Consider the following 23,894-nt stretch of genomic DNA (forward strand, 5'->3'; position numbering starts at 1 on the left):
AAGTCTAGGTGAAGATAAGGACCCCTGTGTTCCATCCCATCTGGGTTTTTTAGAAGCTGAGTAACAGCTGAGTGAGAAGCCGCAGGTGGCATGTCCCCACTCCCACCGGTCCTAAGTGGCAGGTGGCCCTGCAGTGAACAGCCTTGTTGTAGGACCTTGGTGTATCCCTCCCTTCTCCAGATCTCAGAGAGGTAGGTGGGTGGGCCCTGAGGGGGCAACTGCGTTACCACGGTGGCCCTAGGCACAGTCAGGATGTCCCACCCTTGCTGCTTTGGCAAGAGGGGGATGAAATCTGATGCCCGTCATGAGGAAAGGCTACAGTGGGGTGCCTTGCCTGTAGCCACCCTGCCCTGTCACTGACCCAGACATGGCCCCCGGCCATGGGGGTAGGGAGACTGATGACTCCCCCCCCCTCGCGGGAAGCCAAAATCCCTGTCTGGAGTTGACCTGCTTTTGGATAGTTGTAGCATCATTAAGTTTGATGCTGGAAGAACTAACAGCAAATATTTGCTACTAAGCCACCAAGGCTTGCGGGCTCCAATTTTTAGCCTGTCCTCTCTTTGCAAGCCACACCCTACCTCTTGCACCCTTTAAACTAAGTTAGGACTGAATCAGTATTTGTACAGGGAAAAAAAAAATAAGGCTTTTAACTCTTTCCCTCCCTGGCCTGCTGTTGACCCTCTACACTCTCTGGCAGGTAAGGTAGATGGTTTTCTTTGGTTGTGCCTGGTTTCTGGCTAGCAAGCTTTGCCCCCCACCTCATCACAATGAAGTTAGCCTATGGGCTCCCTTTAATGGATGCCTTAGCTCATCTCCATCTTCTGAGTAGGGGAGACTGAGGCTGGGGAAGGGAAGAGTTTGTTCAGATACTTCTGCAGGAAGGCTGCAGAGCTGGGGGTGGGGGGGTGACACTTTAATAATAAATGGGAGGGGCACAGTGCCTTCGGGCATCTGGTGGAAGGGAAGAAACACAGGATGTCTTTCTCTGCCCCCTTCTCTACAGTCTTCAGGGCTGATTCCCAGAGGCCTGCTGGGTGGGAAGTTCATACTCCGCACGTGCCCTACTACTAAGGCTGCCTTCCCACACGGCTAAACACACCTCCAGCTCAGGGGCCTGGCCTGGGAGGCACCTTTTCCTTCAGGGCAGCTCCTAGGCTTTCAGACATGAGCTCATCGGAGTAGTTGATGCCAGGAAGGGAGGGACTGAGGGGAAGCAGTCAGGGCTGCCCAGATCAGGATGCCATGGGCTCGAAGAAGTAGAGTGGGCACTGTTGTCAAAGACTTTCCAGCTCTGCCCCATTGTGATGAGGAAGCAGGGTTAAAACAGGCCAGCAGAGGCCAGCAAGCTGGGAGAGGACAGAAGCCAGGCTGAGTGCCCCAGCTATAGTGTCAGGCTGACCTCTGCTACCTGCTGCCTTGCCAAGTAACCTTAGTTAAATCCCTTGCCTTCCTGAGACCTCAGTAGCCCTGGCTAGCAATGAGGCGGGGAAGGGCACATAGGAACTAGGCTGGAGTAGAAAACCGATTCTGCACTCAGGGAGCTTGCTATACATTTGTATCTGCACATACACATGTATTTGCACATACATATGTATATATACAGTGTACATATGTGCACGCACACATATGGTTGGGCCTTTTTTGTTTGTTTTTTGAGACAGAGTCTCACTATATAGCTCATGCTAGTTTGGAACTACTTGCTATATAGCTCAGACTGGCACTGTGCTGTCTTACCCGGCTAGAAGCTAGAAGCGTTGCCTAAATTTTAAAATTAAATTTATTTACTTATATGTGTGTGGGGGGACACATCATGTATGTGTGTGTGCAAATACACATGGTATGTGTTGGTACCATGTGGGTCCCAGGGACTGTACTCAGATCATCAGGCTTGGTGACAAGCACCTTTATCTGATGTACCATCTCAACACAGATGCTTTTATTTTAATTGAGAGAATAAGACAATAAAAAGGGAATGGGCAAATCAACAAGGTAATTTCACAAGGTGACGGAAGGGGGATTGTAGCGTGGAAAGAAGCCTTCGTTGAGATGGAGAGCAAGCAAGAGCTCCTTTTGGAGGTTACTGTGGCATGGGGGTCTGAATGGTATTTGAAGGGTGGTCAGGGCTTCTTGGAGGAAGCATGTCCAGAACGGGCCCCAGAGTCTTTGAAGGCACTGGTCTGGGTCTGGGAGGGTACTGCAGAGGATGGTGAGTATTCCCCCTCAGAGCTGGGTGCGGGTGGTGGGTGCTGGCTGCAGGTTGTACCTGCCCCCACCCCACTCCTGGCCTCCTGGGCTTTAAAATGCAGGCCATAGGAGTTGGTCTTGAGATCTGGCCAGAGGGAGGAGGGCTGATCTGCTTCTGGGGAGGCTCTTTGAGTTAGGCCAGTGTGTGTAGAGCGCCCTTTGTGAACTCTCCCCAGACACTGGGGCTCAGTTGTTACTCCTTGTGACTGGAGGAGGAGTCGACATGACACAGCTCCCAGGCCTTGTAATTCCAGAGGCTTACCCAAAGCCCTTTTTCTGGAATGAACTCTTCACCGACTGGCTGCTGCCGACATTCCATCCCCCTGGGTTCATCTTTTCCATTCAGTTAGGCAGCCCACTGTAGGTCTGTGCTGACCCTGCCCTGTCCTGCCCTGCCCTCCACCTCCCTGGGTGCCACCGTCTATCTCTGTGTCACCTGCTTCCCGAATGGCTGGCACCTGAATCTTGTGGTCAAACTTTGGGGTTTCATTCCTGCCTGCCTGAGAGTTTGTAAGCACATTATGTAACCCCTCTGGACTCCTGTTTCCTCATCTATAAAACAGAGACAATACTAGGCCTTGTCGTGTTATGAAAATGGAATCAGTAGATGGTGAATGCTGAAAAAATGAGCTACTACTTATTAATAGTACCTCCATGTTTTGATCGCCATTAAAATAGCAAGCCCTTGAGCAGGTGGCCTGTCGCCCAAGGCTCCTGAATCTCCATGTAAATTTCTTCTTGGTGTTTGGCCAGGGTGTTTTGGAGGTAGCAGGATGAACCAGCACAATGCATAGGACTGAGCGTCAGGGGTAGCTCACAGGCTAGTGGTCTTGAGCAGCCCTTTGCTTCCTTTAGGCTTCAGCTGTAAGGAATAAGCTGGAAGGATGGGAGGGAACTTAATTTGTAGAACCCCAAAGCATTGACTTGTAGTAAGAAAGAAACAGTTAGATGAAACCGTGGTTGGGACATGGTGGGCTGACATGAGACCCTTGTGTCTAGTCTAGAATAAGATCTCTTGGAATGAGCATGCTTCATAAATAAAAAAGCAGTTTGTGAAATTTTTTTTTGTTACTGTGTTTCAAGAGCTCTATGAGACCAGCCTCACTGTTTTATGAATGGAACCTGAGGCATAGAGTGGCCAGTTCAGTGAGCACCAAAGACAGACCCCAAAGACCTCCAGCTTTACTACTGCATGACATAGTCCAGAGAGGCCAACCCACCTTCTCCAGATCACACAGTGTGTCTCCTGATTTTCATTATCTCGGACCCTCAGGCCCTGGCAAGAGGAGTCTCCTGGGCTTTGGGGCCCAAGCCTCTGACATTGGCCTATGAGCCAGTTCCTTCTCCTTCCTTTCCTGCCCTTCTTCCTCGTGGGTAGGTAAAGGGTGATTAAACGTGCTCTGTGGGTACAATGGGGAGGGGTAGCCCTGCCAGAGTGAGTGTGGTTGATGCTGAAGAGCTTGCAAGGATGTCAGTGCCTGAGCTGTAACAACCCGTGCAGTCCGGCCTGCCCCAGCTCTGTACAGATAGGGAAACTGAGGTCACCACCCAGACAGTTGGAAACGCTTCATCCTTGACCTCCTGTATTGTCTTCTGGGCTACTTAGGGCTTTTGGGCACCATGGAGAGCTAGGACACAGGGCCCTTTGAGAGGGTGGGGTGGGGAGGGTACTGATGAAAAAATAGACTGTCATGTGCACAAGGGCCAGACGTGCCACCACCCAGCCTCTGGATGGTTGGCTTCCAGGGATCCAGCTGCTGGGCTCTTCTCAGGCCTCCCGCTGAGAGCCCCATCCACCTCCCCTGGCTCTGGGCCTGAATCCACATGTGCCCAGCCCCGGCTCTTTTCCTCTCTCTCTCCCTCCAGCACTCCTCTTAGCATCCAGTCAGATGGTGCTCTCATTGAGCCTGGGTGGGCCCGAGGCTCAGCTGTTGACTTCTAGCTGTGCCAAGGAAGTCTGGTGTCACCATGTACTGGTTGTGTGGCCTCACATGAGACCCTGTCCCTCTCTGGGCATTATGCAATGATAGAAGAATCGGATGAGTGAAAGTTCTTTCTTTGCAGCTTTGAAGACCCGGGTTCCTTCTCTCAGGAAAACCTGGAGGGGTGTCATGGCCTGTAAAAGCCACTACACCTCAGAATGCGCAGGGCTATAGGGCCGAGGTCTCACCCCCAGTCATCTTGACAATACTGTTTTTGTTTGTTTGTTTGTTTGTTTGTTTGTTTTAGCAGCTTCTCTAGTTGAATGAGATTGCACAGTGTCAGGGAGGTGAAGGCTTTGCTGTAAGGGTGTGAAGAGTTCACTCCTCTCTTCTTTTCTCCTGGTCAACAGATGTTTATCCGACCCCAGTGGTAGTGTAGGCATGGGAGGTCACAGCCAATGTCCCTGCCCTGTTAGGGTGGAGCAGACCGATATTAAAACAAACAGTAATGGAATCTGATGAGTTCGAAGAATAGTCTGAGGACGCTATGGTGAGAATGTCACTCCCAGGGGTAGAGCATCTCATCACCTGCAAGCACCCCCAAAGAAGGAAAAATATGGTCAGAAAGTCACATCTGATAGATAGACAAGGGCAGGAAGAGCGGAAGGCTCTGAAAATAGCGGGGCCAAGGCTCTGAGGTGAGAAAAGGTGCGGCACATCCGAGGAACCATTAAAGGCAGGCCAGTGAGGCTGGAGGGCTAGGAGGATGAGGCATCCCAAACAAAGGTACATCATGGAGCAGTGGAGATAGTCATCCAGCAATGGAGCCCCAAAAGGATTTGAGGGGGATGCTGGGAAAAAGTCTCCTGAAGCTATGCCAAAGACTGCCTGCGTCCTCTTTCTTGTGATTAGGTGCTGTCAGTGGGTCCCACACTCAGCTACCTCATAGCCCGTTGCTCACAGAGCATCTGGAGCCACCCCACCCCAACCCCTCTCTGCCTGGATCGCTGTGCTTGTATCTGAATGGACTGCCCTGAGCGGGGTGTGATGGTCCAGCAGCCCTAGATCAGAGCAGGTCCTTGGGCAGGCAGCTCAGAGTCTCCTGAAGCCAAAGCCCTGGGGTGGTGTTTCAGTTGTTGGTGCTCTCTGAAGCCCTTTTCTTGGGACTCAGTTTACCAATTGGTGCCCTAGAGATTAGGTTTATTTTTCCTCTGCTCTCAGAGCGGGGCACGAGGCTGCAGTGTCAGCATCGCTGGAAATGCGGGTTCTTGTGCCTTGCCCCTTGCAGCTCTCCCCCGTACCCCGGTTGCAGCATGCGGTCTAACAGGTGCCCTGCATCACTCCCCTGTGCTTCGGAGCATGAGGACTGCTCCAGACCTGCCATCTTCAAACTGGGAAAGAGTAGATGCTTCCCCTGTCTCCAAGATTCTACATATAATATTCCCAGGTCTCTTTTTTACTCCTTAAGAACTTGCTCACTGGCCTTTAAGCACCCTTAATTCCCTGGGGTTCCCTGTCTTAAGAGTCTGGAAATGCTAGCAGCGAGGGCAGTTAGCAGGCCACAGCCCTGTGACATTTTTCCTGCCTGTTCCCATTTGGTGTCCTGCCATCTTCTCTTTGGGATCCCTGAAAGGGTAGCTGGTACTATTCTTAGCAGGTCAGGGTGGAGAGGAGAGAACATACTGGTACATTATTCATGCCTCTTCGTCTACAGGATTACACTCTGGGCTCCCAGGACATGGCCTTTCCAACATGGCCTTCGTCACTGTTATAACAAGTACATCTACTATATAGCCCTGAGGTGAGAAGGTGCTTGGCTCCAGGTAGAGACAAAAGCAGTTTTTCAGGGCCTCAAACTTGGAAAACAGTTTTAGGGAGCCCACACCAAGGAGGGACATGATTGGTGAAGGTCACAGAGGCCCCAGGAAGCATCTGAGTAGAGAATTGACCACGACTGTCTAGAAGATCCTATTCCCAGGATTCAAACTCTAGTTGAGCGAGGTTGCATGCTGCTACAGAGGCAAAGGCTTGGTCAACTGGCCTGTCACCCTGCTTAGCCTGTGAACCTCATGCTGGTATGTGCAGTGTGGAATACAATGGTAACGAACCTGGCGTGTGGCTCAGTGGGTAGAGTGCTGGCCAAACATGCATGCCTGAAGCCCTGGGTTCAGTCCTCCCCCACCACATAAGCCTGGGCGTGGTGGTGCACATCTATAACCCTAGCACTTGGGAAGTAGATGTAGGAGGATCAGGAGTTCAAAGTTATCCTCTGCTACACAGCAAGTTTAAGGCCGATCTGAAATACAAAAGACACGTATGCAGTTATACGTATGCAGTGTGTATGTACTCTGACAAGGGAAGGAAGACTCTCTGCTTCTAAAAGTTAGTGTGTTAGTCAGAGACCACGCACACCACCATGACCGGGGCAAGAGCCACAAGCCTGTTGATGAGTACTTTGCATGTGTGTGACCAATTCTTGCAACCACCCAACAAGGTAGGAATTTGGAGACTGTTACAAGAGGCTCAGCAGATGGGAGGCTAATGGTCATCAGAGCTCATGATCGGGCTAGTTAGGACAAAATGTTTGTTCTAGATCAAATGCTGCCACGTAGTGCAAGGGCTTTGGGCTGTGCACGGCCCAGCGAGAGAGACACTACCATGCTAGAATATTAACTGGTTGAGGTTGTCTCATTGATGGGAAACATTGAGTTGCTGGGGTAGTCACATGTGTCAGAACTTTCATGAACCTGGAGTAAAGGCCAGTGACCCTATGGGTAAAACCAAGTTATAAGGGATTAGTGGATCAGGCCTGAGGTGCCAGAGCCTCTGACTGGAAGCCACAGGCTGCGTGCTGTGAAGTCCTAGGAGGTAGAATGGCCTTCTCTGGGTCCTCTCCCCACCTCTAACTTTTTAAAACTCTTTTTTTGAGACAGGGTCTTGCTATGTAGCTCTGGCTGGCTTTGCGTTTATGGCAGTCCTGACCTCTGCTTTCTAAATTCTGTGGGTACAAGCAGGTGCCACTACACCCCAGCCTCTGCTTCAGTTCCTAGTCTGTCGAATGACGTGACAGTCCCTGCTCTGCCTGTATTTCTGATCAATGAAAAGAGCTATGGAAACCACCAAAGTGCTGTGAGTAACTAAAGGATGGTTTATGTTCGCTATCCTATTTATTAAGTTTTCTATTTTGCATACAAAATACGTAGGTTTCATCATGGCATTTTCATGCCCAGCACTATGTACAGGTACGTGTCAATAAACAGTGCTCATACCCATCCCACATAATAATTCTTTTTACATGGTTAATGTTATCAAATGTGTTTCTGGTTAACATTAAGGAGTCGTGTTATAGGCCAGACCACAGTCTAGGCACTATCTGTGTTTGCTAGCTACAAACGTAACTTATGGGTTGATGTACTCTTATGGTCCAGCGAGTCTCTCACCTGGCTGTATACCAGAGTCCCTCAGGTGGACCCATAGGTCTAGACTGGAGCCCAGGAATTGGCATGTGGGCCACCTGCAGATTCTGACCTGGGCCCAAGAGAGAATGGAGCTTGCTGAGGCCTCAGGCTGGGGCTGGTCTTCTTTCCCTGCTCCTCAGCTGCCCTGCTCACTGCACAGGAAAGATGCTGGGGCATCTGGGGTGACAAATGAGGATACTGACGGTGGCTGCCGACACGCTCAGTGCCACGCAGGTACTTCACAGGGCTTAGTTGTTGTAGGGGCGGAAAGAGGGACATTCTCTGGAACAGTGTGGTCTCCTGGGACACTCCAGCACCGCGTGGTAGATTTTAATGCGTCCCTGAAGAGAGAGGCTGTGACTGAGGTGCAGAGTCATGGATTTCAAAGCATACCATTGCATGAGCACGGTGTACTTCCGTGTGTATGCCCGCAGGTGCTCGTGTGTCTGTCCTGCCCACTCTGTTTAGTGCGTGCATGCCTCTATCATGTGTCATGCAGATCTGAAGCGGGCAGAGCCTCTGCGTGGGAGCCCGTGTGCCAAGGCAGAGGTGTTGCCACCCGCTGGAGTCTGTCCAGCACTAAGGAAAGAGAAAGAGATCCCAGAGAGAAGAAAGTAGACACGATTCCCTGATCGTGTGGGGGGTAGCACAGGCTGTCCCTCTGCCAAGCCACTCGTTCTTCCCACACACCCATGTCTCACCCCCACCTCACGGCCTCACTCAGAAGCGCTTTCTCTAGGAAGATGACCTTGGTTGCCATAGTTAACTTTGTAAGTCGTTCTCCCCGGGCTCAGACTCACATGGATATTTATTATCTTGCCCCCTTATTAAAATTCACATATTTTTTGTGCTATTTCTCTTTATGGCCATGAACAGTGTCCGACCCTCAGTTTGTGCAATAAATATTGGTTGAATTCAGGAGTGTGTACTACCTCTTTTCTTTAAATTGTCCAGTTATCCTCTCCCTAAGATACACCGGAGGCCACTGGCTTGGAGTTTGTTTTCTGGGACACATTTGAAATTTACATAGCAATTAAGAAATTAAGGACCGAGTGCTGGGATTGGAGGCGTGCGCCACCCATTCTCAGCTGCTTATCCTTGGTTTATCGAGGAGGAAGTCGAGTGGAGACTCAAACTCAGCGATTTACTCAGGGTGGGTGATGGGCGACCTGTTGCACAGTCATACGTGGAGGGGGGCGGGCTAGCTGGGGGAGGCGCCAGCTGACAGGATGGGAGTGTAGGCAGGTGCTGGAGATCCAAGGTTGACTCTAGCCTAATGCTGTAGGGAATCCTCAAACCCTTCAGAGCCTCAGTTTCTTTGTCTTTAGAATGGAGGTGAGAATACTTACAGCTCACGAGGATAAAGCAAAATAGTGAAAGAATGATTCTACATAAAGGAGGAAGAAGACCCAGTACAGGATGTGGTGGGTGGGCGGCTACTTGAGGAACAAGGGCACTTAGCCCCTGACAGGTTTGCTGAGGTGACTACTGGTGGCTGCCACACCACAGGGACTCCACTATGTCCAGTAGCTATGAGCAATTCTGAGTTCAAGTTTGCCCTCGTACCCGTTGCGAGAGGCAGCAGCAGGCCGCATCCCAGGAAAGGCACGAGGCAGCACTGGGTTCCCATGCTGTCTACCCCGGCGAGCAGCCCGAGAGCCAGTGTGCCTGTGCCGTCATTATCATTCCTCCTGTGTTTTTTTCTCCAGGGTTATTTATTTTTCTGAGGGGAAGGAATGTGGGGGAATTTACCACAGGGCTGGCCTTCATTTTTTTTTTTTCGGCTGCACAGCAGCCTCTTCTATATGAAGGAAGCGGCAGAGAGACAGATGGCAGAGTGGAGGAGGCAGAGGGTCCTGGCTGACTGTGGGACTGTGCTGTGTGCGTTATATAACCACCCAGAGGTTCAAGGCCGAGCCCACAGTGCATGTAGCCCAGGGCAGAACCTCCAAGTTCCTGGGCTCCCGTGAAATGATACCTGGCTCACTGCATGCACACTGGACTCCAGGCAAGCCTGCTGTCATTTTGCTTCGTCAAAGTCTTCTTCTCTCCATTTTGCTTTGGGGCGTGGGGGTGGATGGGGCCAGACTGCCTTTAGTCTTCTAGTCTCTGAAAACTGTCCCTGTTGCTTGGAGCATCCCCTCATCGCTTCTTACAAAAACCGAAGGCAAATGCTGTCCTCTCCCAGGGAGCCTTTGGCTTGGTCTATCCCGATTGCTCGCTCTCCCAGGCTCTGTGTTCTCCTGGCACTCCATGGAATCTTCTTCTTGGGTTTGACACAGAGACTTGGGGTTTCATCTCCCATTCCACCCACAGGCTTGCTGTTCTTTTTTCAGGCTCCCCTCACCCACTAAGAATCACTCTCCAGTCTAGAATCCAGATGAATCTGGAATTTGACTCCAGGGCTGAGTGACAGAGCAGGAGTGAAGACACAGAAACCTTGGCTTGTGGGGATGCTGATTCTTGGGTCCACACTGGCCGAGTCCCGCTACCCATAGTTCTGCCGGGGCTGAGGCGTTTAGAGATGCTAAAGGGGAAAGGCCTCAGCTTTGTGTAGTGCCCAGAGTGCAGCAGGCCCTGACGAGCGCATGAGGGAAGTTCTCTTTCCCATGATGGCTCGCCGCCTTTGTGTCTCTGGACCTTTGTGTCTCCAGGGTTAAGCATCTGGTCTGTCTTGTGCTCCTGACTCTTCCAAGAGACCTCATAGCCTGCAGGCCAGCCTTGCTTCTCTTGTAGGTTCTTGTCACCCTAGGCCTGAACTTGCCTGTCTCTGCTTACCATTTTGGGTTTTGTATTTCTTTTTTCCCTGTCAGATAGGGTCTCAGCTGTGTCACCCTGGCTAGCCTGGGAGATGTGACTTTCTTAGCATCCATAGGGGTAGGATTAAAGGTGCATGCCACCATGCCTGCCCTGTTTTGTTTCTGTTTTAAAATGTATAAATTTGGATTTTATACATGTAGGTGCTTTGCCTGCATGTATGCTTGTGCACCATATCTGTACAGTGCCCAGGGAGGTTTGGACAGAGTTTTGGAGCTTCTGAAATTAGAGCTATTGATGATTGTGAGCCATGATCAGTAAGCTGTGGACCTCTGAGACACCTCTCCAGCCCCTGATTTCTGTTTGTTATTGATGTTGTGGCTTCCTAATAACTGGTCGATTTTTTAACACAAGGGCTTACTTTGTAGCCTTGACCAACCTGAAACTCATAGAGATCTGGCCGCCTCTGCCTCCTCAGTGCTGGGATCACAGGCTTGTGCCACCAGGCTGGCTGGGGTTTTGTTGTTGTTTGTTTTGTTTTAGACAGAGTCTTATGCAGCCCAGCAGGCCTCAGACTTGCTGTATAGCCAAACACTGAACATCTTATCCTCCTGCCTCCACCTCTGATGCTGAGATTAAGGCTTGTGACTCTTTCACATAGGGCTAGAGAATGACTACATGGCCTTTGTGCAAGCCGGACAAGTGCTCCATACTGATTGTGTCCCCAGCCCTCTGGCTACCATTTCTAAGATTCTGAATCCCACCCGTTATACATTAGTGATTTAGCCGATAGAACAGGCAAGAGGGATGCTATGGCAGCCAGGTCCTGCCAGGACCTCCCAGCAAGCCGGGGTCAGCCAGCAGTGTTTTTTATCTGCGGGGATAGCTGCCAGCTGAGCTGAGTCTGTCTTCCCTCTTCTATCTGTGCCTGTCTGATGCCCTTTTGACAGAGAGGGTGGGGGATGACCAGGAGTTCTGGAAGAGCCCACATCCGATGCCTGCTGCATCCTGTGAGTCCTGTGCCCCCCAGCTGTGAGACCACTGGGCCTGGTTGAGCAGAGAACGCTACTGAGCTTGGAAGTTAGGGAGGACTGAGTAGTGCTTCCTGGATGAAGCAGCAGCTGATTCCGGGGTGTATGTGAGTACTCTTTGCTGGTGGAGCTTGGCTGGGGGAAGCGGTGCAGGCTTGGGAATCAGCTTTGCTGCTCAGCATGTAGCCTGCTCTGTCCCTTGCCAACCCTGAGACCTGGGATGGGTTAGCTAGTCTTCAATACCCCTTCCTCCTCATTTCGAAACTGGCCACCAGAAGCCATCCTTTGTGAACTGCTGCGAGGACTGGAAGGAAGACTTGAGCCATTGTTTGCGGCATCTGGAGCTCAGTAGGCAAAAAGTGGCAGTTGTCACCCTCAGTGAGAATGTGGGCAGGGCGGGATGCAGGAGTGGAGCATGTGTGCCCTGCCCTCAGGCTCCTTCAGTCTGTGGGGGACAGAAGACCCAGACCCTGGATGCCGTGAAACAAGCACTGGGAGGGACACCCTGAGTGATCCGCTGCTCCTGCTAGCCATGTAACTTGTTCCAAGCACCTCTGCAAGGCCTGTCTTCTCTGAGGTAGAGGTGAGGCCACTGCTAGCCTCGGGGCTGCTGTGTCGAGAGTGAAGCAAGGCCCTGTCATAGTTCCGGGCAGACAGCTTTTGCTCTCCCTGAAGTGAGACTTCTCCACTAGTGATGACTAGTTTAAAACACGGACAGGCAGGGGAGGCTTTTGGAAGGGGCCAATCGCATTCAAATTGGGTGAGAGGCTGGGGATGTGGGGCACGTAGCAAAGGCAGAAAGTAGAAGGCTTCAAGTGGAGAGGTTTGTGACCCTGTTTCCAGGCAGGAACTCGAGGGCAGGGGTGGGAACTGGGAGCCACTGTGCCCTCAGCCATTGCCAAGGACACAGAAAAAAGAGAGTACTTGTTCTCTCAAGCAAGCTTTGCTGTCAAGGACCCCTGAATGACGGGATGAGAGGACCCTTCTGGCTCTGCCATGGCTTGGGGTTCTGAGCAGGAGAGAAGCATGGGGCTGGGAGGGAGGACAAGCGAATCTGGTGAAGCTGGCTGCGTGGGGTAGGTTGATTGGCGGGGGAGAGCCTGGGGGTGGAGAGGCCATTTAAAAGGCGGTTGCAGAATCGTTTTCCTGATAAAGAGCTGGGCTGAGTCATCTTCTGTGGAGGAGAGAAGTCATATCTAGCTCCTCCGGGTACTGTCAAGGTGGGATTTTTCTTCTCTGTATCAGCCAGAAGCTTGGCTGCCTGTCCTAGAGGCTTTGGGAGCAGAGGCCAGCGGCAGAGCATCCTGGGGAAGCTGGCTTGCAGGGAGGACCCAGTCAGAGTGAGTAAGCTGAGCACTCAGAGGGGCCTTTGGGGTTGGGACGTGACTCAGGGCATGTGGCATCCCCTGCCTGGCCTGTTTTTCCTCCCAGTGCCAGGAGGCAGATGGGGACTTCTGCCAGCCTGTTAGTAGCAAGGCTAGAGCTGGCCCTAGGGATCCCCACTCCTGTCCCCTTAGCTGGCAGCCCTCCTCTCCCAAGTGTGGGTCGTTCCAGAGGGAGATGTGTCGGTCTGGTCTGTATCCACTGTCAGAAGGCATTCCCCATGCTTCTGCCATGGATGCATCCTTCGGGGTCTGTGTCACTTCCCTCTGTGTGGGGAGGATGTGAGGCTGGGCTGGCAAAGGGGCTAGGTTATTACTCAGACCTCCTCATCTTCCTGCCCCAGTCAAGCCAGAGGTTGTATTGTGGCTGGGACATTGGGTCCTTCCTGACCCCACCAGGGGGGCAGTTTATCCAGCCTGTTTACCCGTCCTGTTGCCAAGGCTCCCAGGCTGCTACAATGGGCTGCCTCACGCCAACCTCTCTTCCCACCTCTGGCTCCCATCCTACCCACTGGCCTTGCCTGGACACTCCCATTGACGGCAGTCGTGTGGAGAAACATTTCCTTGAATTCTCAGTGCCCTGACCTTCTGCTCTGGCCTTTCTTCCCCTGCCCCAAATCCCTTCCTTTGGTTCAGACAGGCAAAGTGATAGGCAGATTTGGGGAGCTGCCTACAGGAGGGGATAAAGACCAGGGGCTGGGGAGAGGCTTGTTCCTGCTAGAGCAGAAGCCGAGCTAGGAGTTTACTGACTCTTAGCCTTATGACTTTCCTACTCCAGCGCGTTTCATAGCCTATCATTCGTTTCTATCTTAGTGAGAATAAGTTCATCGGCTTCTCCTGAAAGGGAGCAGTGATCGGAAGCAGCTGAGGGGCACTGAACGGCTGGGGAGACGGGGGTCTGCAGACTCCTCCAGGAACCCTGAAGCTTCCTTAATGCCCTTCCCACTGAAGCTCTGAGCTAGAGAGCCAGTCAGACTTCCTGATTCTGAATCTCAGCCCTTCCACTTAAAGTTGTTTGACACTGCTGGGTGGGCACCTCTGAGCCTGGCTGTCACCTACACAGCGGGAGTGGCAACAGTGTTATCGTTTGGGGTCTCTGCCTTATCGATGAACACAGCAATGAGCGTGGAGCACTGACATAGGTCATGCGAGGCCTATGTCATGGCATCCCCACCTCCCTAAGGCAATGCTCTGTCTTTGAGCCTTTCTCTGGCTCTACCCCATCTCACCTGACTCTTCCTTTACCCTCTTCCTTTACCCTCCAGCCTTCTTCTACTGAAGGCCTGGCTGTATTCAGGGCTGCTGTCCAGAGATCTATATAGGCCTTCAGAGACCTAGGCTAGAAGAAAGGGTATCATGGCCTGTGCCACAGCTACAGTAGGGGCTGCTTGTCTCTGTGCCTGGGGTTTACCTCTGATCTCTCTAAAAGCAAGAAGCAAAATCTTACACAAGTTTGCCATTGCCAGAGATGACATTGCTCTGGGTGACTTTAGTTGGTATGTAGCTTATAACAAGGGACTCCAGGGTTCCTTTGGTTGGTCAAATCCTGCCCTACCCCATCCCATGTTTGTGCAGGGTGACAAAAACTTTCCAGGCTTATTGGCTGGGTTGGCCCCAAACCTCCCATCAAATTCCTTTTTTGTGTCACTGTGGCTGGCCTTGGGGGCAGAGCTCCGCTAGGAGGTCATTCCCCTCTGGCCCCTTCTGTCATTCCTCTCAGAGCTTAGGGGCAGCTCCAAACTCACAGGAGGGGAGGGCCATTCAGGGCAGGCCGAGCTCTGATGAGCCTGGCTGGAAGTCAGCAGCCTCCTGAGTCACCCACTCTTTGTGATCCTTTCTTTTCCTCAGCCCCCCAAGCTAGCTTCTCTCCAAAGACCTTTCACACTGATGTTGGAAGACGGGGCTGGGGAGGGTTGTGGGGGACACAGGCCTGGTCCTGAAGCAGCAAAGGAAGAAGGGAGTGGCAATGTTCAGGGACACGGAGCGGCCTTGATGTTCAAACACCGGATCACTGTCTATCTGCCTTCCACCGTGGGATTCTGCAGCTAGGACGTGGTGCTCCATAGTGACAAGGGCCCATAAAGGTAGCTCTGTAATGTTGGACAGCTCGCCTCACTGGTCTGGTCTTTGGGTTTTCTCATCAACACAAAGCACACAATAGCAGTTTGTGTCTTATAGGGTTGCTGTGGGAATCCAGCCGTACATGTAGTGTGTAGTGTGTGCCTAATCAGTGTTCGCTGCAACTGCTGTAAGTGTGTCGTAAGCAACATTGGTGGGTTCTTTATCCTGAGTCCTATGGGATGTGTTCGCATCTGTGAATCTCTGCAGGGTATATCAGGCCGCAAAGTAAAGCTGTACACTGGTGTGGTGATGGTAATGGTGGTGGTGATGATGGTGGTATGGTGTGGTGATGGTGGTGGTAGTTGTGGTGGTGTGGTGTGGTTTGGTGTGGTAGTGTGGTGTGGTGGTGGTGCTGGTGGTAGTGGTGGTGCACAGAAACACGCCCAAACGTGGAAGCCATTGTAGGCATTTATGGTTGAGAGGCCTGTACCAGTGGGAGGCACACCACGGGAGTCATGAGCCCATTTCAACTGAGTATATAAACACGTTTTGCACACACAAGGGTATAGCTTTAGGGATACAAGGGTTGTGTGGAGAACTGTGCTGTGACAGCCACCTCTGAGTTGCTGAGACTCTGTGGTGCTTCTCCGTAACTCCAGAGTCTCCTGACATGTGTCCTTCAGGACCCTGGTCTATGCAACAAATGTGCTTTGCTGGAAAAAGATTAGATACTGTCTGTCCCCACGAGCCAAGTGGGGTCACAGTGGCCAGTCCTTCCTGGGGTAATATGAGCCGTCTTTGCCCTGGACTTGATGATGACAGACCCCTTGTTCTTGTGATCTCAGGGTGGTCCCCAAATGTTTCTCAGCTAAGGAGCCCCTGACTCTGGGAGGAGGTAAGAGCTTGCCAAGATCATAGGGATAGCCCAGCCAAAGGACTTGGCTTTGGGCCAGGGGACCTGTTTCCAAACAGAGCAGAGGAAGCAGACACTGGATGGTCCACACATCCCTTAAGATGTCCCCGTGTGTGGAAACCTCATCTTCGGTTGTCCCAGGGGAATGGTCTGGCTAAACCCTTCATGTTTTACAGAGTGGGTAGCTGGGGAGGAAGAGGAATACCACAGCGGGGGCAGGCTCTGTGCTGTCATTGTGGCGTGATGGCAGAGCTACAGGTGTGGTGAATGGACAGGAGGATGGAACCAGAAAGCCATGAAGCATGAATTGGACCTGGCCTCCTTGGACTTCTCTGCTAACTCCAGCATAGCAGGGAGGGGGTCTTTGCCCTGGGATACTCTCTGGGTCTCAGTTTCCCCATCTATAAAATGGGATAGTGGTGAATTACCTGTCTCCTCTATCTAGGCCCTTCCACCTCTCAAGAGTCCATGAACTCCAAGCCAGGATGGCAAGATGCCTAGAAAGACTGTCCCTGGAGACCCATCAGCCTGTCAGGGCCAGGGCTAATTAGGATGAGTTTGGAGGGAGGGCAGGGTCAGATTCCTCAAGAACTAATTAGCTTCCCACAGTCGGGAAGGAGTTTTCTCAGCCACCGGGTAAGCTATGACCCTGGTCCTAGGCTGATCCCTCTAGCTGCCTGTGACTCAGCTGTCCAGGCAGCTTGGTTTATTCATTGTTCAACAGTGTTGAGTACCGAGTGCATGCCAGCTGGGCACTGTGGACAGAAAGAGAAACGGTGACCTCGCTTAATAGGGGTCCGACCTGTGACCTCTGTCTTTGCCATTTCCCACTGCCTCTTCCCCCAGAAGGACCTTGAACACCATCTTTGCCACCTGTAGCTGTGTGGCCACGCATCTGTCAGGAATCTCTGAACTTTCTCAGAGAAGTTCTCTTCTGCAGTCCAGGCACACAGTGACTGTCACCCGGTACACTTGGGAGAGCAAGATAAATGAACACAGTGGGTCAGTGTGACCGCCACTGACATTTCACTTATGTTAGAATATATGGACTTTTAAATAATTTTCTTTATAAAAATGAGGGAAGCTTGTGGAAGGATATAGAAGAAACTGGCAGAATGGATTCTTGATTTGATGTGGTATAATCAGGGGTGGGGACACTGCCATGGTTACTTTTTTATTTGAATGTGTTAACCTTTCTCTGTCTAGAAACCTACACAGAGACAGGTTTCTCTGTGTAGCCCTGGCTGTCCTGGAACTCACTACATAGACCGGGCTAACCTAGGTCAGAAATCTACCTGCCTCAGCCTCCCAAGTGCTGGGATTAAAGGCGTGCGTCACCATGCCTAGCGTGTTAACCTATTTTTTAAAAAGAAGTCTTAGGGGCAGGTGAGATGCTTCAATAGGTTAGAGGCATTTTGCTGTGCAAGCCTGGAGTTTGGGCCTCAGAACCCACGTAAAAGTCGAAGAGACCCGACTCCACTTATTATCTTCTGCCTCCACACGTGCAAAGTGGTACAGGATTCCCCACAATGATAAAGTGCCTTAAAAAATAAATCTTTGTAGCATCTTCCTATAAACCATCAAGCAAATGGCCCTACTCTGAATTTGAGAGTGTAAAAGACCCCCAGAAAAGCATATGGAAAGTATTTTGGGGTTGTTTTGCACATTTGGGACTCTTTAGACCAAACACTGTTCTCGGGGTTGGAGTCAGAAAGGAAAACGTATCAAGTGAGGCCCTCAGAGCTGTGTTTGAGGGGAGAAGATGAATCAGGAGATGTGCAAACACTTGAATTTCAAAGAGCAGTTGAGTGCCAGGGAGGAAAAGCAGAGATAAGACCCGAGACAGCAAGGCCCCTCCAGGGAGGGCGCACTGTCAGGGAAAAGGATGTTCCCTGCACTTGAGGCATGTAAGGCGCCTTACTTGGCCCTGTCTTTCTTCCACTTCCCCTTCTCTAGTGTAGAAGGGAAGCAGAGATGATGAGAAACATTCTCAAGGGGTGAGAGTGGCTGGTGGTCAGGGGGACCATGGGAGATGTAGTTAGTGGGGTGACTCAGTTTGGAGAAGCACTGTCTTGGCAACCTTCCTGGGCCGCCCAGTGGAATGGGCAGGCCGTCCTGAACATCTGAGCAGCTTCATCCTTGACTCCTCATGACAGCTGATTCTGGGAAACCGGGCAAAGGTCATATTTCAAAGAAATGGTCGACTGTAGGAGGGCTTGGTGGTGACTGTACACCCATTTGCTAACTAGGCCTGTGTACTCTCTGCAGCCTTAGGCCGGAGCACTAGCTTCACTGAAAAGGATCTGAAGGAGGCCAAGGCGTGGAGCCAGCAGATCGCAGCCCAGCTGACCACCCCTCCCAGCTCCAACTCCCGAGGGGTCCAGCTCTTCAACAGGCGCCGGCAGAGGGTGAACGAGTTCACCTTGGAGAGCCGTGGCCAGAAGCCACCAAAGCATAGTCAAGAGGCTCTCCCAGCAGGGCATCCTTCGAACCCCACAGGCCATGCCCCAGGGCTCAGTCTGAGACCTCCATCTCCACCCAAGCCAGGCTCTCCAAAGCATCCCAGCCCCCGAAGCCCCAGCAGAGGGGTCCCTGGCCACATCATGGAAGGCTACTCAGAGGAAGCCAGCCTCCTGCGGCATCTGGAGAAGGTTGCCAGTGAGGAAGAAGAAGTACCACTGGTGGTTTATTTAAAGGAGAATGCAGCCCTGCTAACCGCTAATGGGCTCCACCTGTCCCAGAGCCGAGAGGCTGAACAGTCCTCACCAAACCCTCCAACAACAGAGGCACACAGTCCAGCTGCAGACATCAACCAGAACCTCTCCTCGCCCAATGCTACACTCACCACACCAGCGTCCAACAGCCACCACAACCAGCCCACCACCGATGTGAATCAGAATCCCCCAGCCGCTGTCACCCCTGTCCAACAGAATTCATCTGAGGCCCAGTATCCCACAAATGGCACGCCCGATTCCAAGCCCAGCACTCCATGTGCCGATGGGCAGCCCCAGGGGCCAGCAGGGGAGGTGAGATCCAGCATTCTGCTGATTGATAAGGTGTCAGCTCCATCCCCTGCCACCAGCACCTTCTCTAGAGAGGTCACTCCCCTCTCCAGCTTTGGGCCACCAGCAGCAGATCTCATGTCCAGCTCCCTGCTCAGTGACGTGCAGCCTAGCCACCTAGTGGGGTCAGCAGAGCAAGAGATGTCCGGACGTGCAGCGGTCACCACGCCCACCACGCCCACCAAGGTGTACAGTGAAGTGCATCTCACGCTAGCCAAGCCCGCATCGGTGGTCAACAGGACGGCCCGGCCTTTTGGGATCCAGTCACCAGGGAGTACCAGCCAGGTGGAACACAGCCCCATGATGGGAAGACGACATTTTGGAGAGAAGGCCTGGGCTCCCTCGACTACCTCCATGGTGGACAGGAGTCCCCAGCCTCAAAGGCACATGATGTCCCGCAGCCCAATGGTAGAAAGGAGGCTGGTTGGGCAGCGAAGCCCAGTCCTGGAGAGACGCCCCTTAGGAAGCTTCACCCCACCCCCCACCTATGCCGAGACTTTGTCAACAGCCCCAGTGGCTTCCCGGGTTAGGTCTCCTCCTTCTTATTCTACTCTGTACCCCAGCTCTGACCCCAAGCCACCTCATCTGAAGAGCCAGGTAGCCCCTGCCAACAAGACAGGCATTTTGGAAGAGTCTATGGCCCGCCGAGGCAGCCGGAAATCAATGTTCACTTTCGTGGAGAAGCCCAAGGTGACCCCGAATCCAGACTTGCTGGACCTAGTGCAGACAGCTGATGAGAAGCGGAGGCAGAGAGACCATGGGGAGGTGGGCATGGAAGATGAGCCCTTTGCCCTGGGAGCTGAGGCCTCCAATTTCCAGCAGGAACCAATAGCTCGGGACAGGGTCAGCCCTGCAGCCGCTGAGGAGACTGTCCCTGAGTGGGCCTCCTGCCTCAAGTCACCCCGTATTAAGGCTAAGCCGAAACCCACACCCAACCAGAACCTCTCAGAGGCCTCAGGGAAGGGAGCTGAGCTCTATGCCCGCCGCCAGTCGCGGATGGAGAAATACGTCATAGAGTCTGCAGGCCACACTGAATTGGCCCGCTGCCCTTCACCTACTATGTCCCTGCCGTCATCCTGGAAGTATTCTACTAATGCCCCTGGGGGCTTCCGAGTGGCATCCCTAAGCCCAGCGCGGACTCCGCCTGCCTCTCTCTACCACGGCTATCTGCCGGAGAATGGGGTCCTGCGCCCAGAACCTACCAAGCAGCAGCCATACCAGATGAGGCCTTCACTCTACGCTCTGTCTCCCGTCAAGGAACCTCCCAAGACCTCATCCCGCTCCACCTCACCACGCACTCCGTCCCGCACTGTCTCACCTCGTGCCACCTCTCCAGCCAAGCCTAGCTCCCTGGACCTGGTGCCCAACCTGCCTAGGGCAGGCCTGCCGCCATCTCCTGCTCTGCCTCGGGCTTCCCGCTCCTCCCCAGGCCTCTACACTGTCCCTGTCCAGGACAGCCTCCAGCCCACTGCCGTGAGCCCCACCTACAGCAGTGACATCTCGCCCGTGTCTCCCTCCAGGGCCTGGTCTCCCCGAGCCAAGCAGGCCCCCAGGCCTTCCTTCTCCACCCGGAATGCTGGAATCGAGGCCCAGGTGTGGAAGCCTTCTTTCTGCTTCAAGTAACGCATCCCAGTGCCTGTCTTGCCTCCTTCTCGGAGGGTCAGAGAGAAGATGTGGCAGGATGTGGTTCGGGGCTTAGCGAGAAGATAGGCACCCATGGATCAAGGTCTGGCTGTTGCCAACAGCTAGCTATGCAACCGTGGGTGGACCATCTCCTCTCTCCGAGCTGTAGACAAAGGGGTGTAGACTCCTTGTCTGGGTGGTGCGGAGGGTCATAGAGTAAGACTACCCTGAGAGGGTCCTGTTAAACAGTCTTTCCCTGGCCTTGCAAGCTTCAGGGATGGACCCTGATGGCAGTGTCTTGCTGGCTGAAGGCCCAGAGGGCTCCTCGTGGGGACTTCTGGAACAGAGAGTGGCTTCTGGCTGTGCCTTACTCATAGGGCTCAGGCTCCTGGCATCTGGCTTCCTGCTTCTGGATTCTCACCTCCACAGGGTGTTTCTTCTCCTCTGCCTTCTGGACATTTCCTCTCCACTGCCTCAGAGAACTTTGCCTGGCTATGCCTCCTCTCCTGAGTCCTCTGCTGCCTGTGGACTTTAGCGTATCACTGTTTTCTGATGCTTGTCTTCCTGCTCTCTGAGACTCTGCAGCCTCCATGCCCTCTCCAGGACCTGACTCTACACAGGGAGGGAAACTTTTGGGCTCAGACCTCAGACCTGTTTCCAACTGCCTTGCCCTCACTGTTCTAGGGTGAGGCGACATCCCAGGGTATCCCTGAGAAGAATGTCCTTTAGAGGGGGCTATGCAGACATTAGGAGAGTGACCCTTGCTTGAGTCATATAGTGACCTCAGCCAAGGTCTCCCTGATCAAAACAAGCCACCTCAGTGCAACAGCACAGGCCCAGGGAGATGCAATGGAAGAATGTTCTAGACTCATGTACCTTCCATTTGCTGGGTGACTTTGGCCAATTCACTTTTCCTTTCTGGACCTTAGTTTTCTCATGGACACAGGGTCTTCTAGTTGTGGTAATGGCTGAAGATTGAGAGACTAGGCTGGTGTAGTGGAATAAAGGTCTCAGAGGCAAGGGGACTGTCATGCAGAAAAAAAGTAGAAAGGATGGGCTGTTGCTGAGGGACACAGGAGTTAGCTTTTGATGAGAGTGACCTGGTGAGGTACAGTGGAATGAGCTACTGCAGCAAGCCACAGTCAGAAGCCTGGACAGGGCGAGCTTAAGCTTGGGATCAGCTGGTGACAGCTGGACCAGGGCACGGTAGCTCAGAAGAGAGGGACAGGGTAGACCCTAGAGCTTTGAGGAAAAGATTGGGCTCAGATGAGAGTTCTGACTGGATGTTCACTTTGGGCCTCAGTTTCCCCATTCATACAGAGGGTGTCGAGTCAGGTAGCCTGAGATCACCATTCCCTGCCCCTCTTTGGATATGGTACAGCCCCTCCCTCCACCGAACTAGTCTTCTTTGGGGGTGGAGAATACAGGCACAAGAAGACATATTTAGATGGAATCTTCCCAAGACTTGGGGCTAGGACCACCCACTTCCTCTTTCCCAGCCCTATTTCTGGGATCCCAGAGAGGCAGGGGTGGTGGAGGCGGTGACCGTGCTGGGCTGAGTGCGCTGGCTGAGTGCGCAGTTTTCCTGAGCTTTGGGCTTGTCTCCATGGGAACAGGGGTGCCTTGTCAGGGAGCTCATCCAAGCGGGAGAGGGGGAGGCATGTGGGAACTGCGAGTGAGCTTGGCTTCTTCAGGTCTCCCCAGAACAGAGTGAGCCCCTAGGAGACCCTGCTCTTTTGTACCTGGGGTGAGAGTGGGGGTGGCAGTGGAGGAGCCCGTCCTCCGTCCTGTAGCTCTTGCCGCTGGGCTGAGCTCTTTGCCACTTGGTTCTGTCTTCTGTTCTCAATACACTCTGTCTCAAATCTATCTGCCTTGCTTCTTTCTTCTGCGCTGTTGCTGCCACGGGCTGGGGCTCTCTGCTCTGATTGGGTCCTGGAAGTGAAGTGGAACCGCTCAGCTGTGTGTGTGTGTGTGTGTGTGTGTGTGCGCGCGTGCGTGGGAGTGAGGTTGTGTCCTTGGGTGCTGTGTGCTACTGTGCCTGCTGTGTGTCTGCATCTGTTGGTGTCAGCCATGGGCTGTCTAGGAAAGGAGGGCGTTTTCCTCCCTTCACTTCTTTCCCGAGGCTAGCCCAAACTGTGTTGAGGATAGAGGAAACACACTGCTCTACGGCCCAAATTGGTTTCTCCTTTTTTTTTTTTTTTTGATAGGGTCTGTAGCACTCATTAGATAATGGGACATGCCTGAGCCCCCTTGATTGGCTTTTGGCTCTGAGATTGGTCTCAGCCGCTAGTCCTTCCTGTCTCACCAGGGGCAGGAACCTCCCTTGAAGTTCTCCATAAACTTGTGGTATGTCTCCCATAGGTGACCTGGTTGCAAGCTGCGACGAGTCACACACAGAGAACAGTTCTCGGGGACTCTGGCTTTTTTATACACATAGAACCCTGACCCCGGGAATAAAGAGGGGAGGAGGCCTGGTGCTGAGCCTTGAGTTGCTCCCTCGATGAGATTGGCTATCCTGGAAAAGCCTCCACAGGTCACTGTAGCGTTATATCCCTCCAATCGGTCCTCTCTGGCTCTTCTTAACGGTGCTTTTTAGTGAAAGGACACAGAGGCTGGACTCTTCTAGCAACTGCTGCCGTGTGATTGGACAGTTTATACCGTCTGCCTCTCGTTTCCTTTTGATTGGGAGGGACTACATTCTCTACATTGGTTGAAAGGGTGACTGGCAGATGGCTGACTGGGTGAACGCATGGATCTTGTGGGTGATTGATTATAGGCTTTGATTGGGATGAAGTCACTGACTGGACCTGATAGCTTGGGACTGGGACGAACGGATGATTGCTAGTGAACGTGGACTCAACCAAAAGCCCAGGCGAGCTACTTATTTCTGGAATAGGGGTCAACAGCTGGATAGTTTAAGTTGTGTGTGTTTAGCCTGGATTCCCAAACCCTCCGCTTTCAATCCCCTTAACACTGTTTAAGCATGGTGTAGCCTTTGAAACACACACACACAGACCACTGGGCTTCATTTTCATCCCTAGCGAAATGAATGCAATAATGCCAGCGTCCTAACCGGTCTGACCTAACTGGAAGACGTGAGAGATGACAGACGAGGAAAAAACACGCAGACGGATAAGTACTCAGATAGGTGGGAAATGCATTTGCCACCATAGCGGCGCAGTGCTTTTCACTGCAGATGCCTTCACCACCTGCTTTGCGCAGAACCAGTCTCCCTGCCCACGTTGGCAAGAAGCGCAGACAGGGAAGAACGCTGTCCAGAGATGAGAGGCTTGGCTTCCTTTTGTGTCTCTGCCCGCCAGTAGGAATTTACTCCTGCTGGGCCCCCAAGAAAATAAAGTGAGGAGGTAACTTTGAAACATAAGGGCTGAAAGGATTCATGAGGTCCAATCTTAATAGCGGTAGTTATATTTTTTGAGTAGC

At 52.6% G+C, this 23,894-nt stretch overlaps 1 protein-coding gene across 4 annotated transcripts in view; it reads left to right on the plus strand.

The window, feature by feature from the left end:
* The window catches only part of LOC121440663 (synaptopodin-like), a 31,429-nt gene that overhangs the window by 6,288 nt on the left and 1,247 nt on the right, over positions 1–23,894 (plus strand). Inside the window, exons 1-2 of one of the 4 annotated variants that reach the window (XM_041641458.1) lie at positions 12,584–12,632; positions 18,037–20,423. In XM_041641458.1, the coding sequence (XP_041497392.1) occupies positions 18,372–20,423 (2,052 nt within the window). In that variant the 5' untranslated portion in view covers positions 12,584–12,632; positions 18,037–18,371. Of the gene's footprint in view, positions 1–12,583; positions 12,753–18,036; positions 20,424–23,894 lie in introns of those variants that run through there. The other 3 variants (XR_005973376.1, XR_005973375.1, XM_041641457.1) reach the window with 3 other exon arrangements.

The sequence above is a fragment of the Microtus oregoni genome, unplaced genomic scaffold (genome assembly GCF_018167655.1).
Source record: "Microtus oregoni isolate MIOR12 unplaced genomic scaffold, Mior012 000069F_ref0000032, whole genome shotgun sequence".
NCBI classification, from domain to species: Eukaryota; Metazoa; Chordata; class Mammalia; order Rodentia; family Cricetidae; genus Microtus; species Microtus oregoni.